At 50.0% G+C, this 17,888-nt stretch overlaps 2 protein-coding genes and 2 non-coding genes across 7 annotated transcripts; 1 reads left to right on the plus strand and 3 right to left on the minus strand.

Moving 5' to 3' along the window:
- Positions 1 to 752: 752 nt before the first annotated feature.
- Positions 753 to 8,488, plus strand: Klhl35 (kelch like family member 35). 4 transcript variants are annotated; one of them, XM_031387494.1, is made up of 7 exons: positions 753 to 3,580; positions 4,632 to 4,816; positions 5,354 to 5,472; positions 6,089 to 6,277; positions 7,039 to 7,227; positions 8,163 to 8,180; positions 8,267 to 8,488. In XM_031387494.1, the coding sequence occupies exons 1-7, from the start codon at positions 2,724 to 2,726 to the stop codon at positions 8,369 to 8,371; spliced, it is 1,662 nt and encodes a 553-aa protein (XP_031243354.1). In that variant the 5' UTR covers positions 753 to 2,723; the 3' UTR covers positions 8,372 to 8,488. The 4 variants fall into 4 exon arrangements, with proteins under 4 accessions (XP_031243354.1, XP_031243355.1, XP_031243353.1 ...); XM_031387495.1 differs by lacking the exon at positions 8,163 to 8,180; XM_031387493.1 differs by having other exon boundaries at positions 5,357 to 5,472; positions 8,163 to 8,488.
- Positions 8,489 to 12,622: 4,134 nt separating this feature from the next.
- On the minus strand, positions 12,623 to 17,675 carry Rps3 (ribosomal protein S3). The gene is made up of 7 exons (XM_031387496.1): positions 17,597 to 17,675; positions 16,531 to 16,661; positions 16,234 to 16,327; positions 15,682 to 15,776; positions 13,667 to 13,854; positions 13,023 to 13,219; positions 12,623 to 12,697 (listed from the first exon to the last, which is right to left on the minus strand). Exons 1-6 carry the CDS (start codon positions 17,624 to 17,626, stop codon positions 13,026 to 13,028), a joined length of 732 nt encoding a protein of 243 aa, XP_031243356.1. The 5' UTR covers positions 17,627 to 17,675; the 3' UTR covers positions 12,623 to 12,697; positions 13,023 to 13,025.
- Positions 13,316 to 13,461, minus strand: LOC116104277. The gene has a single exon (XR_004123786.1). It is a non-coding gene; the product is annotated as a small nucleolar RNA SNORD15 (small nucleolar RNA).
- LOC116104278 lies at positions 16,758 to 16,903 on the minus strand. The gene has a single exon (XR_004123787.1). It is a non-coding gene; the product is annotated as a small nucleolar RNA SNORD15 (small nucleolar RNA).
- Positions 17,676 to 17,888: the final 213 nt, after the last annotated feature.

The raw sequence follows: 17,888 nt of genomic DNA on the forward strand, positions 1-17,888 counted from the left end.
TACAATGACAGGAATGCTGTGAGGCAGGAACATGTAAGAGTTGGTCACAAAGAGGCAGGAGGGAAACCTGGATCCACAGCAATGGCAGCCACATTCTTGGTTACATCCAAAGCCATGCAGTCACGTGTCACCAGAGCCCAAGCACCCCAGGGCTACAGTCACTGTGTTCCACACACTCACACACATACAAGTTCTAGGAACACCTACACACTGACAACCACCCCATCTACCTGAGGCAAACACCCCATACACGCACCATACAAACCCTCACCAGTCACCCCGAGTCTTCAAAACACCACAGCCCACCACAACACACAGTCAATTCCATGCTTATCCACACTCCTCCCTTCCAAGACTGGTCCAAGAGAGGAACAAAAGCCCAGTGCCCTGTTCCTACCGGCTCCCTCTCCTCCCCTCCCCCCTGGCGTCCAGACAGACCCTTTGTCCTCCCGCAGCTGAGCCCAAGTGGAAGTCTAGGCAAAGCGAGAATAAAATCAGCTCAGGCTGCTAGGCAAGCAGGCAAAGCCGGCAAGCGGCAGGCACAGACAGGAGCATCTCTGCCAGAGCAGCAGTTGGGAGTTGCAGGAAGAGGGCGTGGCCAGGTAAGAGCCAAGTACCTGGGTTAGGGTTTGGCTAAAGGAGTGTCTTGCCCTGCTCTGAGGAGTGGTCCATCCAAAGTGTGAGCCTGTGCTGTGTGGCAGGGTGTATGTGGGGGTGGAGAGGTGTGTGGGGGGGGAGGAAGAGCAGGATAGTGGCTCACTGAGCCAGTTTCACAGGCTGTCTCAGCTCATGACTCTGTGAGATGGGAGAATGCTGATGGAATCCCTAACTTCTTATGTGCCCTTGGGCTCCCAGACTACAGGAGTCCATGATGAAAACTGAGTCTCCCGTTACCGTGTGCTCAGTTCCCTCAGCCTAGGACGGAGGTGGCAGTAGGATGAATAAGTACTGGCACAGTTGCTAGGAGGTGAGCTTAAGGATTGTCGAACTAGCAGGCAGATCCCTTATGCTGAGACCTGCCTTCTTGGGTCTCAGCCTAGAGAATAGCTGTCCTGGGCTAGCTAAGGACAGCCCCGCTGCACTCTGATGACCTGTCTCATTTCCCTCTGTGGACTCCTGGTTGTTCCTTGAGGACACACCTCCCTGGCAAGGCTGCAGAGGGATATAGGCTTAATAGCCTGGGGCAAGGTGGGCTTGGGCTGGCAGTCTCTATCTGGGCAACAGTCCCTGTCTACCAGGAGCTTATGACTCTGTGGCAGGGGAGAGTCATACATGGTCCCGCATAAGCTATGAAAGGCAGGCTGATCTGCAGATGGGACGACATAGGGAGAGGCACAGATAAGCAGAGATGAGGCTCGGAATAAATTCCCACAGAAAGGAGAGCACGGTCTATTTTCAGACCATGCCAAGTACTGGCTGTGCATTCTTAAGGACCAAATCCTAACCAGGGTGAACGGCCTGCAATCTGTGGTGTGTTTTCATACACACCCCTTCACTGACCCTCACAGCAAACCTCTGAAGGGCAGTCTCCCTCCGTATGACTGCTTCCTCACAACAAACTCCTATGAGGGTCAACTTACCCACACCCCATGCTGTACAAAGGTAAGCCAATGATTGGGGCATATTACAAACCCAGCGCTTTTATATATCCCATCCAATAGTTACAGTTCTGTGGCTAGGTATTATGATTCTGTTTCAGAAATGGAGCCAGTGGCTTGCCCAGGTGAGATCACTCCAGACTAAAGGAGGATTATAGCCCCATGTGGTCCCTAGAGCCTGGATCTTCCCACTGGAAACCAGAAACATCTCTCTCTCTCTCTTGCTTTTACAGCTAATTCTGCCCATCTCAGGAATCTCTTTGTTAACTCTGCTCCAACTGTGTTTACTATCCTTTCTGAGCTGCCCCAATTCTCCTGAGATCTCTCAAAGGACCTCTGCCCAAGCTCTGATCTCCAGAAAGGCAGGGATTATGACCATTCAGTGCGTGCACACATGAGCGCCCGTGTACACACACACATTCTAATAAACACCGGTTTAAATAATACATGCACTTGACCTTGAGTAAGTATTGAGCTCCTAGTATGCTAGTGTGCTGTGGAAGGCGGGGCAGATACTAAATAGAACAGAGTTTGGTCAAGAGGAATTACCTATATGAGAGTTAAAGCAAGCGTGCGCACACACACACTGAGGTGTCTAGGGAAGCCTGAATCCCTTTACCAGAGACTATAGTTCGTGCAATGAGACCATCCCTATAAAGACGTTTTGTCCAGGTTCCTGCAAACTCTCTGAAGGTCCCTTTTCAGAACTTGGTCTTCCTGTCAGTGGTAGCCATGTGACACTACTCAATCCTAGTTGGAATCCCTTAAACACTGCATAGTCTAGACTTGTATGAATCGTTCCACCACCACCCCCTCCTTTTTTTTTAACTCTCCTCAAATTATCTTATTTGAGTCTGCCATCTGTTTCCTGCAGAGCCTGGCAGGAAAAGCTTACCAAATCTGAACAGAAAAGGACAATATGGCTTCCACTGGAGAAGACTGGACACAGAAGGCAGGGCTGGCTCATCGCCATAGGACTCTAGATGAGTTGATGGGGTCAGTTAGGTGCATGGTTTGAGTGCACAGGAAGCGAGTGGTGAATGAACTAGAAAAGGAAAGCATAAATGTTCGGGAAGTCCACCAGCAGGTTCATCTCCGACACGGTCCGTGTTCTCTCCTCGCAGGATGCGGGAGACCTCAGGGCGCGAGGAGTCGGAGCCGGGCATGGAGGCCCCGTGCGCCGGGTCCTGCCACGCGCAACGCATCCTGCAGACGCTCAACGCGTACCGCCGGAGCGGCACCCTCACCGACGTGGTGCTGCGCGCCGGAGGCCACGACTTCCCGTGCCACCGCGCGGCGCTTAGCGCCGCCAGCGCCCACTTCCGCGGCCTGTTCACGGCCGGCCGGCCGGAGCGCGCGGCGGCCGTGGTCCCGGTAGGGCCCGAGTCGCCGGGGACGGCGGCGGCACTGGCCGTGGTGCTCGACTACGTGTACGGCGCGGGCGTGCGGCTGCGCGCCGAGGACGAGGCGGCCGCCGTGCTGGCGCTGGCCGAGCGGCTGGGCGTGACCGGGCTGCGCGAGGCGTGCGCGCGCTTCCTCGAGGGCCGCCTGCGCGCCGCCAACAGCCTGGCGCTGCGCCGCGTCGCCGCCGCCTTCTCGCTCGCCTCTCTGGCCGAGCGCTGCGGCCGCGTGCTGCGCCAGGCCTTCGTGGAGGTGACGCGCCACGCCGACTTCCTGGAGCTCGCGCCCGACGAGGTGGCGGCGCTGCTGGCCGACCCCGCGCTGCGCGTGGCGCGCGAGGAGGCCGTGTTCGAGGCCGCCATGCGCTGGGTGCGCCACGACGCGCCGGCCCGCCGCGGGCAGCTGCGCCGCCTCCTGGAGCACGTGCGCCTGCCGCTTCTGGCGCCCGCCTACTTCCTGGAGAAGGTGGAGGCGGACGAGCTGCTGCAGGCCTGCGGCGACTGCCGCCCTCTGCTGCTTGAGGCCCGCGCCTGCTTCATCCTGGGCCGGGAGGCGGGCGCGCTGCGGGCCCGGCCGCGGAGGTATGGCCTCCCGCTTGCTTCCCTTGCGTCCCAGCGAGGCCTCGTGTCTTCCCCAGCTTAGGTTCCTTCACTACCATCTTGAAATGTCGCCGCTCCATAAGCTTGGTACCTGGCATTTGTGAAGGAGGAATGCATTCTATTCCATGCCCCATCTGCCATTCTCATAAAACAAGTCCTGTAAGGATCTGCCCTCTGGGGACCCACAGGCTAGTAAGACACCTAAACATACAAAGGCATGCAAAACACATACTCCACCCGTGCGATGCCAGACCCAGAGACTATAGTCTACAATGGCCCTTCATAGCCAAGGGACTCAAGACAGGGATTATGCTGCCTCTAATACTGAGTGTGAGGTTGGGGACACAAGATGGTCTAGGAAAGCAGTAGCCAGAGAGTTTGGGTAACCCGATGAGGCAGGCCAAAGGGTCAGTGGTGGAGAGCTTTTCGGAAAGCTCTGTGGCATTATCTTGCTCATTGCAATTCCCTATTAGGAGGTGGCTAAGGGAAGGGTACAAGTACATTAGCTGTTGGTAACGGAGGATTCATATTCAAAACTAACCATGACTTTCAGTTTTCTCCTCTGTAAAAGGGGCAATAATCCTAACAACCGTCTGAAGGACTAAACAACAGAAGGAGAAAGGCTTTTTCCCTCTGTAACTTAGAGGCGAGCAGACTCGAGTTAGAGTTAGTGACTCTTCCTGTCTGTAACCAAAGGTCAGGATGGAAGTGGTGGCTTCCAGAGGCAGCTGCCAGGGTAGGCAGAAAGGCAGCGGCACTGTCTGGTGTGATCAAAACAGCAGAAAGGAACTGGGCTTGGTGCTGAAGACCCGTAAATCCAATGCTGAGTAAGCAGAAACAGGATAGGGAGTTCGAGAACAGAGGCTATAGAAAAAACAAACCCATGTACTGGGGATATAGCTTAGAGGCAGAGTACACTAGCGTTTTGGTTCAGGAATCCCCAGCACCGTTTGGGAGGTCGGGGTGGGCGGGGTGTACACGGCGTGAGAAGAACAGCAGCATAGGTGTGGTATTGGGTTTATCCCCACCCCAGGTTCATGGACTTAGCTGAAGTGATTGTGGTCATTGGCGGGTGTGACCGAAAGGGGCTCCTGAAACTGCCTTTTGCCGATGCTTACCACCCAGAAAGTCAGCGCTGGACCCCACTGCCTAGCCTGCCTGGTTATACACGCTCTGAATTTGCCTCCTGTGCACTTCGAAATGACATTTATGTTTCTGGTGAGGGTACAAGTAGACTAGGAGCCTCTCCTTTCCCACCCACCCCCTTATATTTTCCTCCAGTGAGGAGATGGGGGCTAAAACTGTGTGGTCCAGTGAAACCCAGTCACCATGGGAGTGTTGATGCTGGTTTGGGCCAGAGGCCTTAAGCCTTGGCATTAGTCTTTGCTCTGACAGAAGGCCGCCACCTGGTATTCAGTAGGCCATTCCCAGTCCCTAAACTCCATCCTCACTTCCTATATGGAGACACTATAATAATCCCAATACCTCAGAGAGATGAGGATGGAAATGAAGATAAAGCTTTAGTGAAGAAAGATGGCTGAGCCTTCCCCTCCATCACTGTGCCTTTGCCTCTTTGAGCACAAGATATATCACACCACAAGCACCTGGTGAGCATTCCAGTCCTCTCCCCAGATCTCTTAGGCCTGTCCCTACGGTCTTACACCCTCCTTTGGCTTCAGGAGTGTTTATGGCTCTTTGGTGGCCTTGGGGGTTGGTAAGAGGGCTATGGAAGGACAGCTGCCTCTTTCTCTATAGGAGGGCACATCAACAGCCGTGATGTTTGGATGTTTAGCTCCCATCTGAACACGTGGATCAAGGTTGCCTCCATGCACAAGGGCAGGTGGAGGCACAAGATGGTGGCCCTGCAGGGACAGGTAGGCACATGCTGTGGCTGCTGCCCTAGGATCCAAGGCAGAGCTGGTCTGGGGGAGGAAGGGTCTGAGGCCACCAAAAGATAAGCAGTCCCATAGCACTGTTAATAGTCATCACTGCAGCTGGGTACCTGGGAGGCTGAGGTAAGAGGGTCAGGAGTTTGAGGCCAGCCAGGGCTACATAGCAAGACGCAGTGTCAGTGTCGCCACCCCTAACAGTTAAGCAGCCAACACTGAGGAATACAGTGGCGAAAGGTTTAGGCTTTGGGACCAAACAGACCAGGGATTGAGTCTTGACTCGCCTACATATAAACAAAATAACTGCCAGTTATCTTTGTAAACATCATTCAAAACCAGGAAGTGGTAGGTGGGTTGTAAATCCTTAGTAACTGTCCGGGTTATTACTAAGCATCATTTGCAGCTGAAATCCTCTTCACTCAGATACCAGCCTGTCACCTGCATTGTACAGGGAAGGGTTCCTGAGCTAGGGAGAGAAGAAGTTGGCCAGGCAATAGCTGTGCTGGGATGCCCCTGGTGAGCTCACAGACTGAAGCAGTGGGGCGTTAGAGTCGCCTGTAACTCTGAATCCAGGGGCCCTGGCCTCTGTCCTCGCCCTCAGCTTTTTGCAGTTGGTGGCTACGATGGCCTGAGACGCCTGCGCAGTGTGGAGCGCTATGACCCGTTCTCCAACACCTGGGCGGCCACAGCGCCCCTGCCGGAGGCCGTGAGCTCTGCAGCCGTGGCGCCCTGCGCTGGCCTTCTCTACGTGATTGGGGGCGCAGGGCAGGACGGTGTCAACACTGACAAGGTGGGCTCCAGCTTTGTGGATAGGGGATGGTAGAGACTACAGGAAACAGCGTAACCTACTGTGTGGAGGCTAGAGCTGGGCACTGGTGTGAGCCAGTCTATTTTCTAAATCCTGTCAGCACTTGGGGAATCTTGACCTCAGCTAAGCACACGCCTTTGATCCTAGCAACTGGGGAGGCAGAGGCAGGTGAATCTCTGGGACTTCGAGGCCAGCCTTGTCTACAGAGCATGTTTTAAGGCAGCCACTACACACAGGAACCCTGTCTTGAAAACCCGGGAGAGGCAGAGGACATTCCTCAGAGGTTACTCAGTGAGTCAGCAGAATACCTGAACCTTTGTACCATGTGGGTTTCATAGATTTTAAAAATCAAAAGATCAGGACTGGAGGGGTGGCTCAGTGGTCAAGAGCACTGGCTGCTCTTGCAAAGGCCCAGAGTTTGGATCCCAGCACTCTTGTCAAGTGGCTCACAACTGCCTCTCACTCTAGCTCCAGGTTCTTCTGGCCTCTTCAGGCACCCATTGATACACAGAAACACATAAAAACAATATTTTTAAAAATTAGGAGAGGTAAAACTGGTTAAAATGCTTTTTTTCTCTGTTTGAAAGATGATGATCTATATTAAAAGCTGGAGTTATAGAAGGTAGGAAGCTCTGGGTTTGATCCCTCACATTGTACAAGCCAATTGTAGTGGGATAAAAATTAGAGTGTTGTGCAGAGCAGTTCAGGGTGAGGCTCCTTCACCACTGTCTTCCCTCCTGCAGGTGCAGTGCTTTGACCCCAAAGAGGACCAGTGGAGTCTGCGGTCCCCAGCACCCTTCTTGCAGCGGTGTCTTGAGGCTGTCTCCCTAGAAGACACCATTTATGTGGTGGGAGGCCTAATGAGCAAAATTTTCACCTATGACCCTGGCTCAGATGTCTGGAGAGAGGCAGCTGACCTGCCTAGCCCTGTGGTAAGTGGGGTTCCCTGGCAAGCTCCTGCACTAGTCCATTCAGGGGTACAGACCCACTTGCAAGGCTCTGGAGCTCCAAGTTAGCGGTCTTGAATGATCCCATTGTAAATGGTTTCACTTAGTCCTCTTGCTTGTCCTCTCATTGACAAATCGCCTCTCATTTCAGATGAGAATGGCCTTAGAGAGGTTGGCCCAGGGCCATCAATTGGGCTGTAGTAAGGCAGTACATAGAATTCAAGTGCTGCGACTGAGTTGGGAAGTTGGTCTGTTCCAAAGGTACCAACTAGCCAAGAGTGGGCAAGCTAAGTTCCCTACTCCAGTGACATCAGTGACCAGAGGTGCAAGTTCTGACTCCCACAGCCCCTTTTTGCCCCAAGACTCCAAAGAAACTATATATCATCCAGGCAGTGGTAGCGCACACATTTAATCCCAGCACTTGGGAGGCAGAGGCAGGCAGATTTCTGAGTTCGAGGCCAGCCTGGTCTACAGAGTGAGTTCCAGGACAGCCAGGGCTACACAGAGAAACCCTGCCTTGAAACAAACAAATAAACAAAGCAAAACAAAAAACAAAAAAGAAACTATGTATCAGGTATAACTGGTGATTCCTGTCTAGATGATTCAACGCTGAGGCTTCCAACTTCTCTGAATAAGACTGTAGGAGGGTGTTACTGTTCCCATGTGTACAATCTTCCAGGCATGGGTGCAATCTTCTAAGCATAGCTTAGCTCTCTGGATAAGACCAAATGAAGGCCATGCCATACTCAATGAAGAGGATGGTTACTCTTGAACTGTGCAGATGATACCTAAGACATAAAGTATACCACTTGTCTCCCTGCCATCCAGATTGCCTGGTCAGGCTGTAGGGCAAGGCTCAGTCACATAGCAGAATTCCCTGGGTGCATCCCAGTTAACTGTTTGTCTGTTTGTCCACTCAGGAGAGCTGTGGCGTGACGGTGTGTGATGGGAAGGTCCACATCCTTGGTGGGCGGGACGAACACGGGGAAAGCACCAACAGTGTCTTCACCTTTGATCCTGACAGTGGGCAGGTGGAAGCCCAGCCGTCCCTACAGCGCTGCACCAGCTCTCATGGCTGTGTCACCATCGTCCAGAGCCTGAGCCGATGATTCAGACCGGGACAGCCTAAGCCAAGAGGCAGAGAACATTTGGGCATGGCACTTGGCTCCCCTCCTGGAACCTCCATGTGAACAGTCCTTTAACTTATTTCCCCTCTTCTTACAGAAATAAAACCTTTTTCAAAAGTTGGGTGTGTTCCAGCAGCTCATGGCTCCTTAGCTAGAGAAGGATCCCTAGCCACTGCTCCTACCTTTGCAGCTTGCCAGGACTCCTGTGCCAATGCAGGCCTCTCCCCTTAGACCATTATAGCAGAGTATATGAACAGATAAGTTACTCAGCTCTGGACATCAAAGAAGCCAGAGGCAAGGTGCCTTCAGATTCTGTCTGGTTCTGTTTTCTCCTTCCACTTTTACATGAGTTCTGGGGATCAGGCTGGCAGGCTTGGCAAACACTCCCAGCTGAGCCATGTCACCACCTCATTTCTATGCTGACATTGGATATTAGGTTCTAACATATTGATTTTGGAGGAACACTTACATTCAACCTTTAGCACACCCATTACCCCATTTACTCTTGTTACTGTAGATATTAAAACTTTCTGACCTGTATAGAGGTCAGAGAACAAATTGTAGTCAGTTCTTTCCTACATGTAGGTTCAAGGGACTGAAATCATCAGGGTTAGCAGCAAGAGCCCTTACCCACTGAGCCACCTCTCCAAGCTCAGCAGTTTTGTTTCAGGGCAGAAGGCACTACAGCCATAGGCCTGGATGTACCAGGGCTGGCCAGATCCCCAACTTCAATGTGAGGCACAACTCTGATGCCACAATACGCTCCGTATGGCTCCTGGACACTGAGATAATTCCTGGATGGGAGAAAGGGGAAACAGCAGAGATGCTGAGGCTGCAGTCCTGGGTCCTGGCCAGCCCCAGCTGCAGACACTCATTTACACTCAGATTGCCTTTGGAAGACAAGCTTGTTTGTTTTCCCATCTCTCCCATTCTCAGTGCCCGAGGGTCATGTCTGCAGGGTCTCTCCAGCTGGGGCTGCCCCATCACAGCCAGGCACAAAGGCTGTGGTCCCAGCTGAGCTCCAATAGCACAGATTAGAGAACTGTGGCCATCTGGACACAGCTGATAATGACTTCAGGCAGGCGGACAAGGGCGGGAGTGCAGGCCAAACCCACATATCCTGCCTGTCCTTACCCCAAGAGGACACAGGACAAAGCACTGGCACCTATCACATGTCTACCCAAGAACAATAGGAGTCCATCCAGGGCAAGCTCTTCTAAAGGGTATGAATGTCTCTCTCCCCTGGGTAGATACCTCTTGAGGGCCAATCACTCACCCCCAAGTTCCCCATTCAGACTCCTTTTAGTCTATGCATGCTGTGTCTGGCTGGACATAAGCGAGATAATTAAGAACATGCAAGAATGGAACCTAGGATATGAACAATGGAATAAGGAGCCATCACAGCACCCCTCCACTTCCTCGGTGCATTTCTCAGTATTGTGCCATCCTTCATTAATCTGGAAATATCAGGTGAGACTATTTTTACCCATCATGGCAGGAAAACCGACAGGAAATCACACTCAGCAGATCAGACGAACGTAGGGACACACACTACTTCAGTGATGAGATGCTTGTGACACTAATCACACTGGCAAGGTCTTCAGTAGGTATTTACAATTAAGACCAAAAAAAGCCAAGATGGCTCAGTGGGAAAAGCTGTACTGCCACCCCTAACAACCTGAGCTCAACCCAAGACCCAGCTGTCGTCTGCAGAGTGGTAATTAGAGGGAATTAGGCTGCTGGCATTATTTTTACTAGACAAGGATGCCAGGAAAGTGCTTTATCACCGAGGTACCACTGATGTTCAATTGTGGACAAAGCTAGGAGCTACCAATGTTCTCCAAAATCAGTGCAACCTGCTAGAGCAGTGGTGCTCAACCTTCCTAATGCTGCGACCTCATTGTGACCCCACCCATAAAATTACTTCATTGCAACTTTATATTGTTTCTACCCTTATGAATCCTAATGTAGATATCTGATATGCAACCCCAATAAAAGGGCCCTTCATTCCCAAGGAAGTTGAACCACAATCTGAAAGCCATGGGGCTAAGAGCCTATTGCCAACTTGAAATCTGGAACCTTCCGGCTCAGCTCATGAGCATTTAATTGTATTTGAGGGAGTGCTCACTTGGACACTAGTTCTAGACTATGGAGAACCTGTCTCAAAACACACCTAACATTGAGGGGATGAGGGGTTGATCATCGCACCCAATGTATCTTTTTCCTTGATAAGTTGGTGGGGAAAATGGCAAAACAGAACACCACCTCAGTCAGGAGGAGCAGAATGGCAAGTTCAAGGTATCCCAGCCATACCTATCTACATGAGTAAGCATGAGTAGCTTACGGGAAAGCCAGAATGCATTATCCACCATAGCAGTGACCCCTTCTCCTCCTCCAGTGGACAAATGCCCAGTCTGAGCAGCTGAGACTTTCACATTTTTCATAGCTATCCAGGGCTGTAGTTTTGTAATTATAAGAGGGCTTTTTAAACAATCACAGGTAGGTGGATCTGAGTTGGCCAGTCATGCTCCTGCTTTAACAGCACCCAACCCCCTGACAAAGGGCTTCAGTATTGCTCTCATTATTTCCAGTATGTTCTAAGTGCAGTTTCTTGGTTTTTCCTTTCCAGACCTGATGATTCCTGCTGGCCACAGAGGGGCAAGATTCCACTAAGATAATCCTCACTTGGTGCTCTAAGCAATGCTGTTATATAGTGCCACCTCAAACACCATCTCACAGGCTGAACTGCCTGCCAGACTCAACTTAGCATGCTCAAAGGCCTTGCTTTTGTGGCCCAAAAGGCTAGGGTGGAGATTAATATTTTCAAAGCTACTGATACCACATGGATGCTAGCAGTTTTGCCAGTTTCCTAGACAGGCCCTCAGTAGTCAGTACTTGCTTGCAACCTCCTTGTTCTCCCCAAATTTCCTAAGTTTATAACTGTTTTGTCTGTGTATCTGTTGAGGCCAGAAAAGGCTGTCAGATCCCCTGGGACTGGAGTTTCAGTCCCAGGAGTTACAGATGTGTGTGACCATCACATGGATGCTAGAGATCCAACTTGGGTCCTCTAGTGAAGAGGAACCAATTGTTTCATGAGGTCTCACAAAACACACTCTACCAGCACCCAGTATTAGTTGTACCAGTGTCTAGAGACCTCAGATGTTAGTAACTGGCCATATATTCATGAGTTTAGTCAATCAGATGAAGGTAGCACACCTTATTCAAAATACCGAGACAGAGGCCAGCTAGGGCCGTATTAACACTACCAAAAGGTACAACTGTACTCAATCAACATGTAGAGTCGGTTAACGGGTTTCAGACATGGTCAGTGCGCACCCAACATAACTTAATTAAGCCCTTACTCCATGCAAAGCTACAATGAAATGAAGACAATGAAATAAAGAACAATGGCTCATGAAGGTGAGCCTTTAGGCACCAGCCAGGCCTTTTTTTTTTTTTGAGACAGGGTTTCTGTATAGCCCTGGCAATCCTGGAACTCTCTGTAGATAGACTAGGCTGGCCTTCAACTCAGTAATCTGCCTGCCTCTGCCTCCCAAGTGCTGGGATTAAAGGTGTGCACCACCACAGCCTGGCTTCAGCCAGGCTCCTGACCGCTTCATTAGTCCTCTCACCAAACATCACAGAATTCCCAAGCTAACATTAATTCCCCACAAAACACATGAACAGTAAATGCTTCCAATATATTATAGCAAATAGACTACAGATTTCTGAATTTTCTATATTTTCCAAAACAATGTCTAAGTACAGGACTTAGAAATATATGGATCCTAATGACAGGTTTTACATTTCAAGCTTCCAAGCTCAAATGGCATCAGAAATTCCCTTTTTATTTTGGGATGCTGAGACTGAAACAGTATAACATGGCAAAACACAGCTAATTTATTCTCTATGTGCAGGGATGAGTGCATAATAAACAACGACGCACAGGCTTTCATAGAAAGCACCTTACCCGCTGAGACATCTTTCATTCTAGAAAAAAAGACCACTCCAGGCCAGAGACATAGCTTATGTATGCTTACTATGTCCTATCATGAGCACCAAAAGCAAACTGCTTTTCTAACCCTTAAGTGTTCAACACAGGGTCAGTATGCTGCCCCATAGCCACCAACTTCATGGACCCACAACTTCTCTGGTCAGCTCTGTTCAAGCCCTCCAGCTTAAACCAACAGAATAAGCATTGCTCCATAGGCCAACATAACTCAGTCGAACACTGGACACAATCCAGTCAGGCCTTGTGTCTTTGTTCAAGATTTTATTAAACGTCTTTATAAGATAACATCCAGTCTCCAGATGCAGTTGCCAAGACCCTGAAACCAAACAAAATAACAATGGTAAGAAAAATGCATCTGTGTGCCTTCATCTACTACATGGGTACATACACCCACTCAGTCTGCCTTTAATACAATCCAGCATGAAGGCTGCCGAAGGGCACAATGCCCAGAAGAGGAGCTGGAAACTCTTGAGCAAAGGCAATGAAGTGGGTGTTTACCCACTGACAGACTTGTGAGCCAGACACCACATCCCAATTTGTATTCTCCCACATTAAGCTAAAGAACCCTATTCACATACTATGAAACATCAGAAGAAAAAAACAGTAAACAGTTTGGCCCAGGAAGTTCACTGCAGACATACCTGTTATGCTGTAGGCACTGGCTGGGGCATGGCAGGTGGCTCTGGCTTCCCACCCTTCTGTTCTGAGATTGGGGTCGTGGGCAAGATTTCATCTTTAGGTTCCACAATGCTCACATGATCAGGCAGCGGCTTCTTGGGACCAATCTTACCACTTGGGTCCCAGGGCAGCATGATCTTTACTTTGATGCCCAGCACACCTGAAAGACACCAGGGTTAGGACTGAGCCGTGGTTTTCTCCACCACACAAGAGGACAGTGGAGAAAGCATCTATTCAAAAGCACTGAGCTCTGTTCCCTTCTCAGACAAATGCCTCTAAATCAATCAGTGTGCAGGACACTTTTTGCCAAGGGAACCATGTACAGCACCACAGAACATGGCACTGACAGGGACCAAGAGCAAGACATGGCCTTTCTGACTCGTCATCGTGTCATCACTGAAGGGCACAGAAGGCTACAGCTAAGATTTAACTGATCTGACCATTTCGGCAATGCAACTTTCCCCAGTCCCTGAAGTGAATCCACACCTCCTTCCATAGTAACTAACTCAACACAAGTCTATAGAAATGGTAATCTCTGCCCTAGGCACTCCCAGCTACCCAGTGCTTAGACAGAGCCTGGGTCCCCTTGCCCCGCACAGCTACTCACCCTGTCTCAGGAGCACATGGCGCACAGCAGTGTCAACATAGTAGTTAACAGGGTCTCCACTGTGAATCATCAGACCATCCACAAACTTCATGGACTTAGCCCTCTGCCCTCGGAGCTTCCCAGACACCACAACCTCGCAGCCCTTGGCCCCACTTTCCATAATGAACCGGAGCACACCATAGCAGGCCCTTTGGAAAAAGATTCATCTGGCATTACCACAGACACAACCTGTCTGGCCACCCTACCAAGTTTGGTTTTCACATTAACAACAGGAACCAAAGTTATACCAAAATAGCAATTCACCGACCAAATGCTTTTCAGCCTTGGCCTGTACATTAGAATCACCTCTAAAAACATTTTACACCCCCATGCTCTCAGGTCCTTTTCTAAGCTGGCCAAGCTTAAGAATAGGTACGTTTTCACACTTCTTACTAATTAATCTACTACCATGCAGTATGCACATGGTGAGAGTATGGAGCTGTGTTTTCTTCTTCCTTTACAGACACTAAACTCAGGCTGTCAGGATAGATTGAGACAAGGTCTCACTACATAGTCCTGGTTGGCCTGAAGCTTGCAGAGATCCACCATCCTGTCTTCGTTCAGAGTCGTGGATTAAAGGTGTGCAATGCCACATGCCAAGCCTGGCAGGAACGGGCATTTTTTAATTTTTTTTTAATTTTTGGTTTTTCGAAACAGGGGTTTTCCTGGATCGCCTTGGTTGTCCTGGAACTCACTCTGTAGCCCAGGCTGGCCCCGAACTCAGAAATCTGCCTGCCTCTGCCTCCCAAGTGCTGGGATTAAAGGCGTGCGCTACTACCGCCGTGGGAACGGGTATTTCTGAAAAGCACTTACTGGGTGGCTCCCAGGTACCACCTTAGTTGAGAAGCACACGAAAGCCCCCAAGTACAGGTCATGAAGTGCTCCTCCGCCTCCAGGATCTATCCTACCAGCAAACCTAAGCACTAACAGCATCAGAAAAACCTTTAGCGTACGAAACATCAGAAAGCCCTAGCTTTGTGACCTAGCAGTGGTGGCCCATGCCTTTAATCCCAGCACTAGGGAGGCAGAGGAAGGAGGATCTGAGTAGAGGGCAGCCTAGCCTAAGGTCACACAAACAAACTACTGTTAAAGCCAGGTATGGTTTCATTTGAACACAAGTTTCATTTCAGCAGGCAACCTCTGATTTGGAGGTCGGCTAGGCTACAGTGATACCCTGACTCTCAACAAAGAAGCAAATTGGCCTTTTCAACATCTAATCCTTATAACTAAGGCAAAGTTATACAATTTTTAAAACAATGTCAGACCCCTTACATGATCTTTACATCACTTCTCGGTGCCATAAAATTTACATGAAAAGTTTTTTCTTCTGCCCCCATACAAGGATATAGCCCTGGCTGTCCTGGAAGTTACTCTGTAGTCCAGGCTGGCCTCGAACTCAGAAATCCACCTGCCTCTGCCTGGCATGTTTGACAGGGACTCCCAAGACTAGCCTGTTTTGTGGCTGAGGCTGGCTTTGAAGCTTCGGACTGCTGACTTTCCACCTTCAGCGCGGAGATTAGGGATAGGCACTATGACACCTGGCCAATTACCCGATGTAAATGTCTTGATTTTGCCATCCACTGCATGACTTCTAGCTTGTTTTGAAACCTGTGCTAGCCTAAAAGCATGAAAGCTGCATCTCCCAATCACATACCCCTCACAGGTGCAGTGATAGGAGGGGTGCTTTACTGCCATCAAGGGTCCCTGCTAACCTCACAAGGCAGATGGCCCTCCCTGTAGAATTTTCAGCACATCCACAGCACTGACAATTCTTTAGGGGCTCATTGATTAGCCCAGGCTGGTCCTCCCAAATCAAAGTCTTCCAAATGTTGGCACATAGGCATGCATCATCAACAATAGAGCCTTCCTTCGCCAGCCTACTGCTAATCAAGTTAGCCTAACAGTTCAGTGAGGATATGGACTACCTTATTGTTACACTACAAAAGGGTATAACCATCAAGTCTCAGGACACTCACCTTCGAACCGCAAGCCCTCCTAAGAGTTTGTAGCGTAGAGACTCTGCCTGGGCAATGGCACACAGACCTCTTGTGGCCACTTTTTCTGCATAAAGCTTTAAAGAAAGCAAAGTACACTCCTATCACTCACCAATCTTCAACTAAGCCATTGTAATATCCCTTAGATACCAAAGCATTTCCACTCGGGCAGTGGAAATTCACACAAGGCTGAATTGCCCTTCTACTCTGGCTCCCTACAACCACAATAAGGACAGCCAATCCACCTATGCAACCACCAGATGTCCCCATAAACTTAATCATACTGTTTGTAGTTTAAGGCAGGGTCTCACTATGGCAGCCCTGACCAGCTCTGCACTGCTACCATCCTGCCTTCTGGGTACCACAATAAAAGATATGGCCCCCTGCCATGCATGGCAATCATTCTGCTTTTAGGGAAATTTTGGCAGAGAATCAATTCACCTGCATTCATTGGTTGTATCAGGTTTTCAGAAGTGAAGAACTCACATCTAAATTCAGTCTAAAACCCCTGGGAGCTAAAGCAGGGGAACTCACCTCTACGCTGCCTTCCGGGAAGCCAAACCTCTTCTGGACAACTGCGGTCAATTCTCGGATCCGACGCCCTTTCTCCCCAAGGACATTCTGTGTTCTGTAGAGGGGGAAAGCTATAATTTACTCAAAGTCCTGCCTGCCATCTACCACAAGGCCAGTATACACATTAAATGGAAGGTAGATTCTTTTCAAATGCAGTTTTTAAGAAGCAGTTACACTCACAAAGGTCAGATTTAGTTGGCCCAAACATCTTAGTACACACAGCACTAACAGGTGATAACCAGTCAACGGTATTTTTACCTGGTGGCTAAAATAATGATTTCTGTTCTGGTTGGTGTAACTCGAACTTCAACTCCAGAGTAGCCATCTTCAGCCAGCTCCCGAGTGAGAAACTCATTCAGTTCAGCTTTGAAGATGCCATCAGCTACAAACTAAACCAAAGAAACAAGTTACCCCTGAAGTTAAGACAGGGCTTGGAGGCCTAACTAGTCAGAGCAAGCCCCATGGGCCTACAGAAATGCAGCAACCCTTCTCAGACAAATGCCTCTAGGTCATCTGTAGGAAGTTTCTTTGACCATAGTGCTTTCAGCTGTGCCACAGAACGCAGCACAGTGAGGCATCCTGGAAAAAGACAGCACTTCCTGTCAGACTCGTCATCACCTCTTCATCGAAGGGCTTTAACGACATAATCTACACAAAAGACAAAAAAAAAAAAAAAAAAATCTGTCCCCAAGTAGCATAAGCACAGCTGGGACTGTGTACCTGGAAAATGAGGAATCCAAAACAGCACTGTGGACAACAGCTTTACCATCTGTATAATAAGCACAAACGACAAGCCATCTACTTCTAAACCTGACAATTTGCACCCTCTTCCCCCATGAAATGACTTAAAGAAAAAAACAAAGCAAAACTCAACCACAGGGACGCTGCTGCTTCTGGTCCCGAGTGAACACTCCAATAGTCAGTAGGCTTTCAATTATGGCCACTTGCAAGATGACATGGATAAGACAAGGGACTGCTAAACTTCACTTACCAAGGAAACTGGATTAGATTTGATGGCGCACGCCCACTAACTATGCCACAGGATTACTATTATGGAGACCAAAAAAAACGCTAAAAAGCGTCTAGAACGGAGCTGGAGACGCCCAGTGTTCGGGTCGGTCCAGAACTCGAGGGGTTTGTCCCTCCCTTCCCCAGACACACTGCGCTCGCCCGACTCCGGCCCAGCACACAATCTACGGCCATCCGTGGTTCGAGGAGACCGTAGGCGGCCCCAGCCGCTCCTCAGAACCGGTCACACAGCCACAGGCTTCCCTGGAACCTCTAGAACCTGCGGCGAACTCCCGGAGAGGGCCCAGACACTCACCTTCCTCTTCTTGGAAATCTGTACCGCCATCTTGCTGCCTCGCACCGCTGAAAGGAAAGGAAGTGGCTCGCGGGCGGAAGTAGGTATATAGGGCGGGAGCAATGACGCGACGCTACGCGACGGCGAAACTTGCAAGTGTTCATGGGAAATGAAGTTTTGCGTCTACAAAGGCGTAAAGGCGGGGAAAGGAGAGAGAAAGAGAAGGAGGGAGGGAGAAAGAGGAGAGGGGGGAGGGATAAAGAGAGGGAGGGAGACGGGGAGGGAGAAAACCTGTAATGTAGGCAGAACACGA

Source organism: Mastomys coucha, unplaced genomic scaffold (assembly GCF_008632895.1).
Source record: "Mastomys coucha isolate ucsf_1 unplaced genomic scaffold, UCSF_Mcou_1 pScaffold21, whole genome shotgun sequence".
Classification (NCBI taxonomy): domain Eukaryota; kingdom Metazoa; phylum Chordata; class Mammalia; order Rodentia; family Muridae; genus Mastomys; species Mastomys coucha.

Bases quoted from the DNA above. Each gene is read 5' to 3' on its own strand.
- Rps3 (XM_031387496.1), bottom strand. From the start codon at position 17,626: ATGGCGGTACAGATTTCCAAGAAGAGGAAG. The intron at 16,662-17,596 runs GTGAGTGTCTGG...TCTTTGGTTTAG, and splicing joins AGATTTCCAAGAAGAGGAAG to TTTGTAGCTGATGGCATCTT. The intron at 15,777-16,233 runs GTGAGTTCCCCT...CTTTCTTTAAAG, and splicing joins TCCCGGAAGGCAGCGTAGAG to CTTTATGCAGAAAAAGTGGC.
- Klhl35 (XM_031387492.1), top strand. From the start codon at position 2,724: ATGCGGGAGACCTCAGGGCGCGAGGAGTCGGAGCCGGGCATGGAGGCC. The intron at 3,581-4,631 runs GTATGGCCTCCC...TCCCCACCCCAG, and splicing joins CTGCGGGCCCGGCCGCGGAG to GTTCATGGACTTAGCTGAAG. The intron at 6,278-7,038 runs GTGGGCTCCAGC...TCCCTCCTGCAG, and splicing joins ACGGTGTCAACACTGACAAG to GTGCAGTGCTTTGACCCCAA.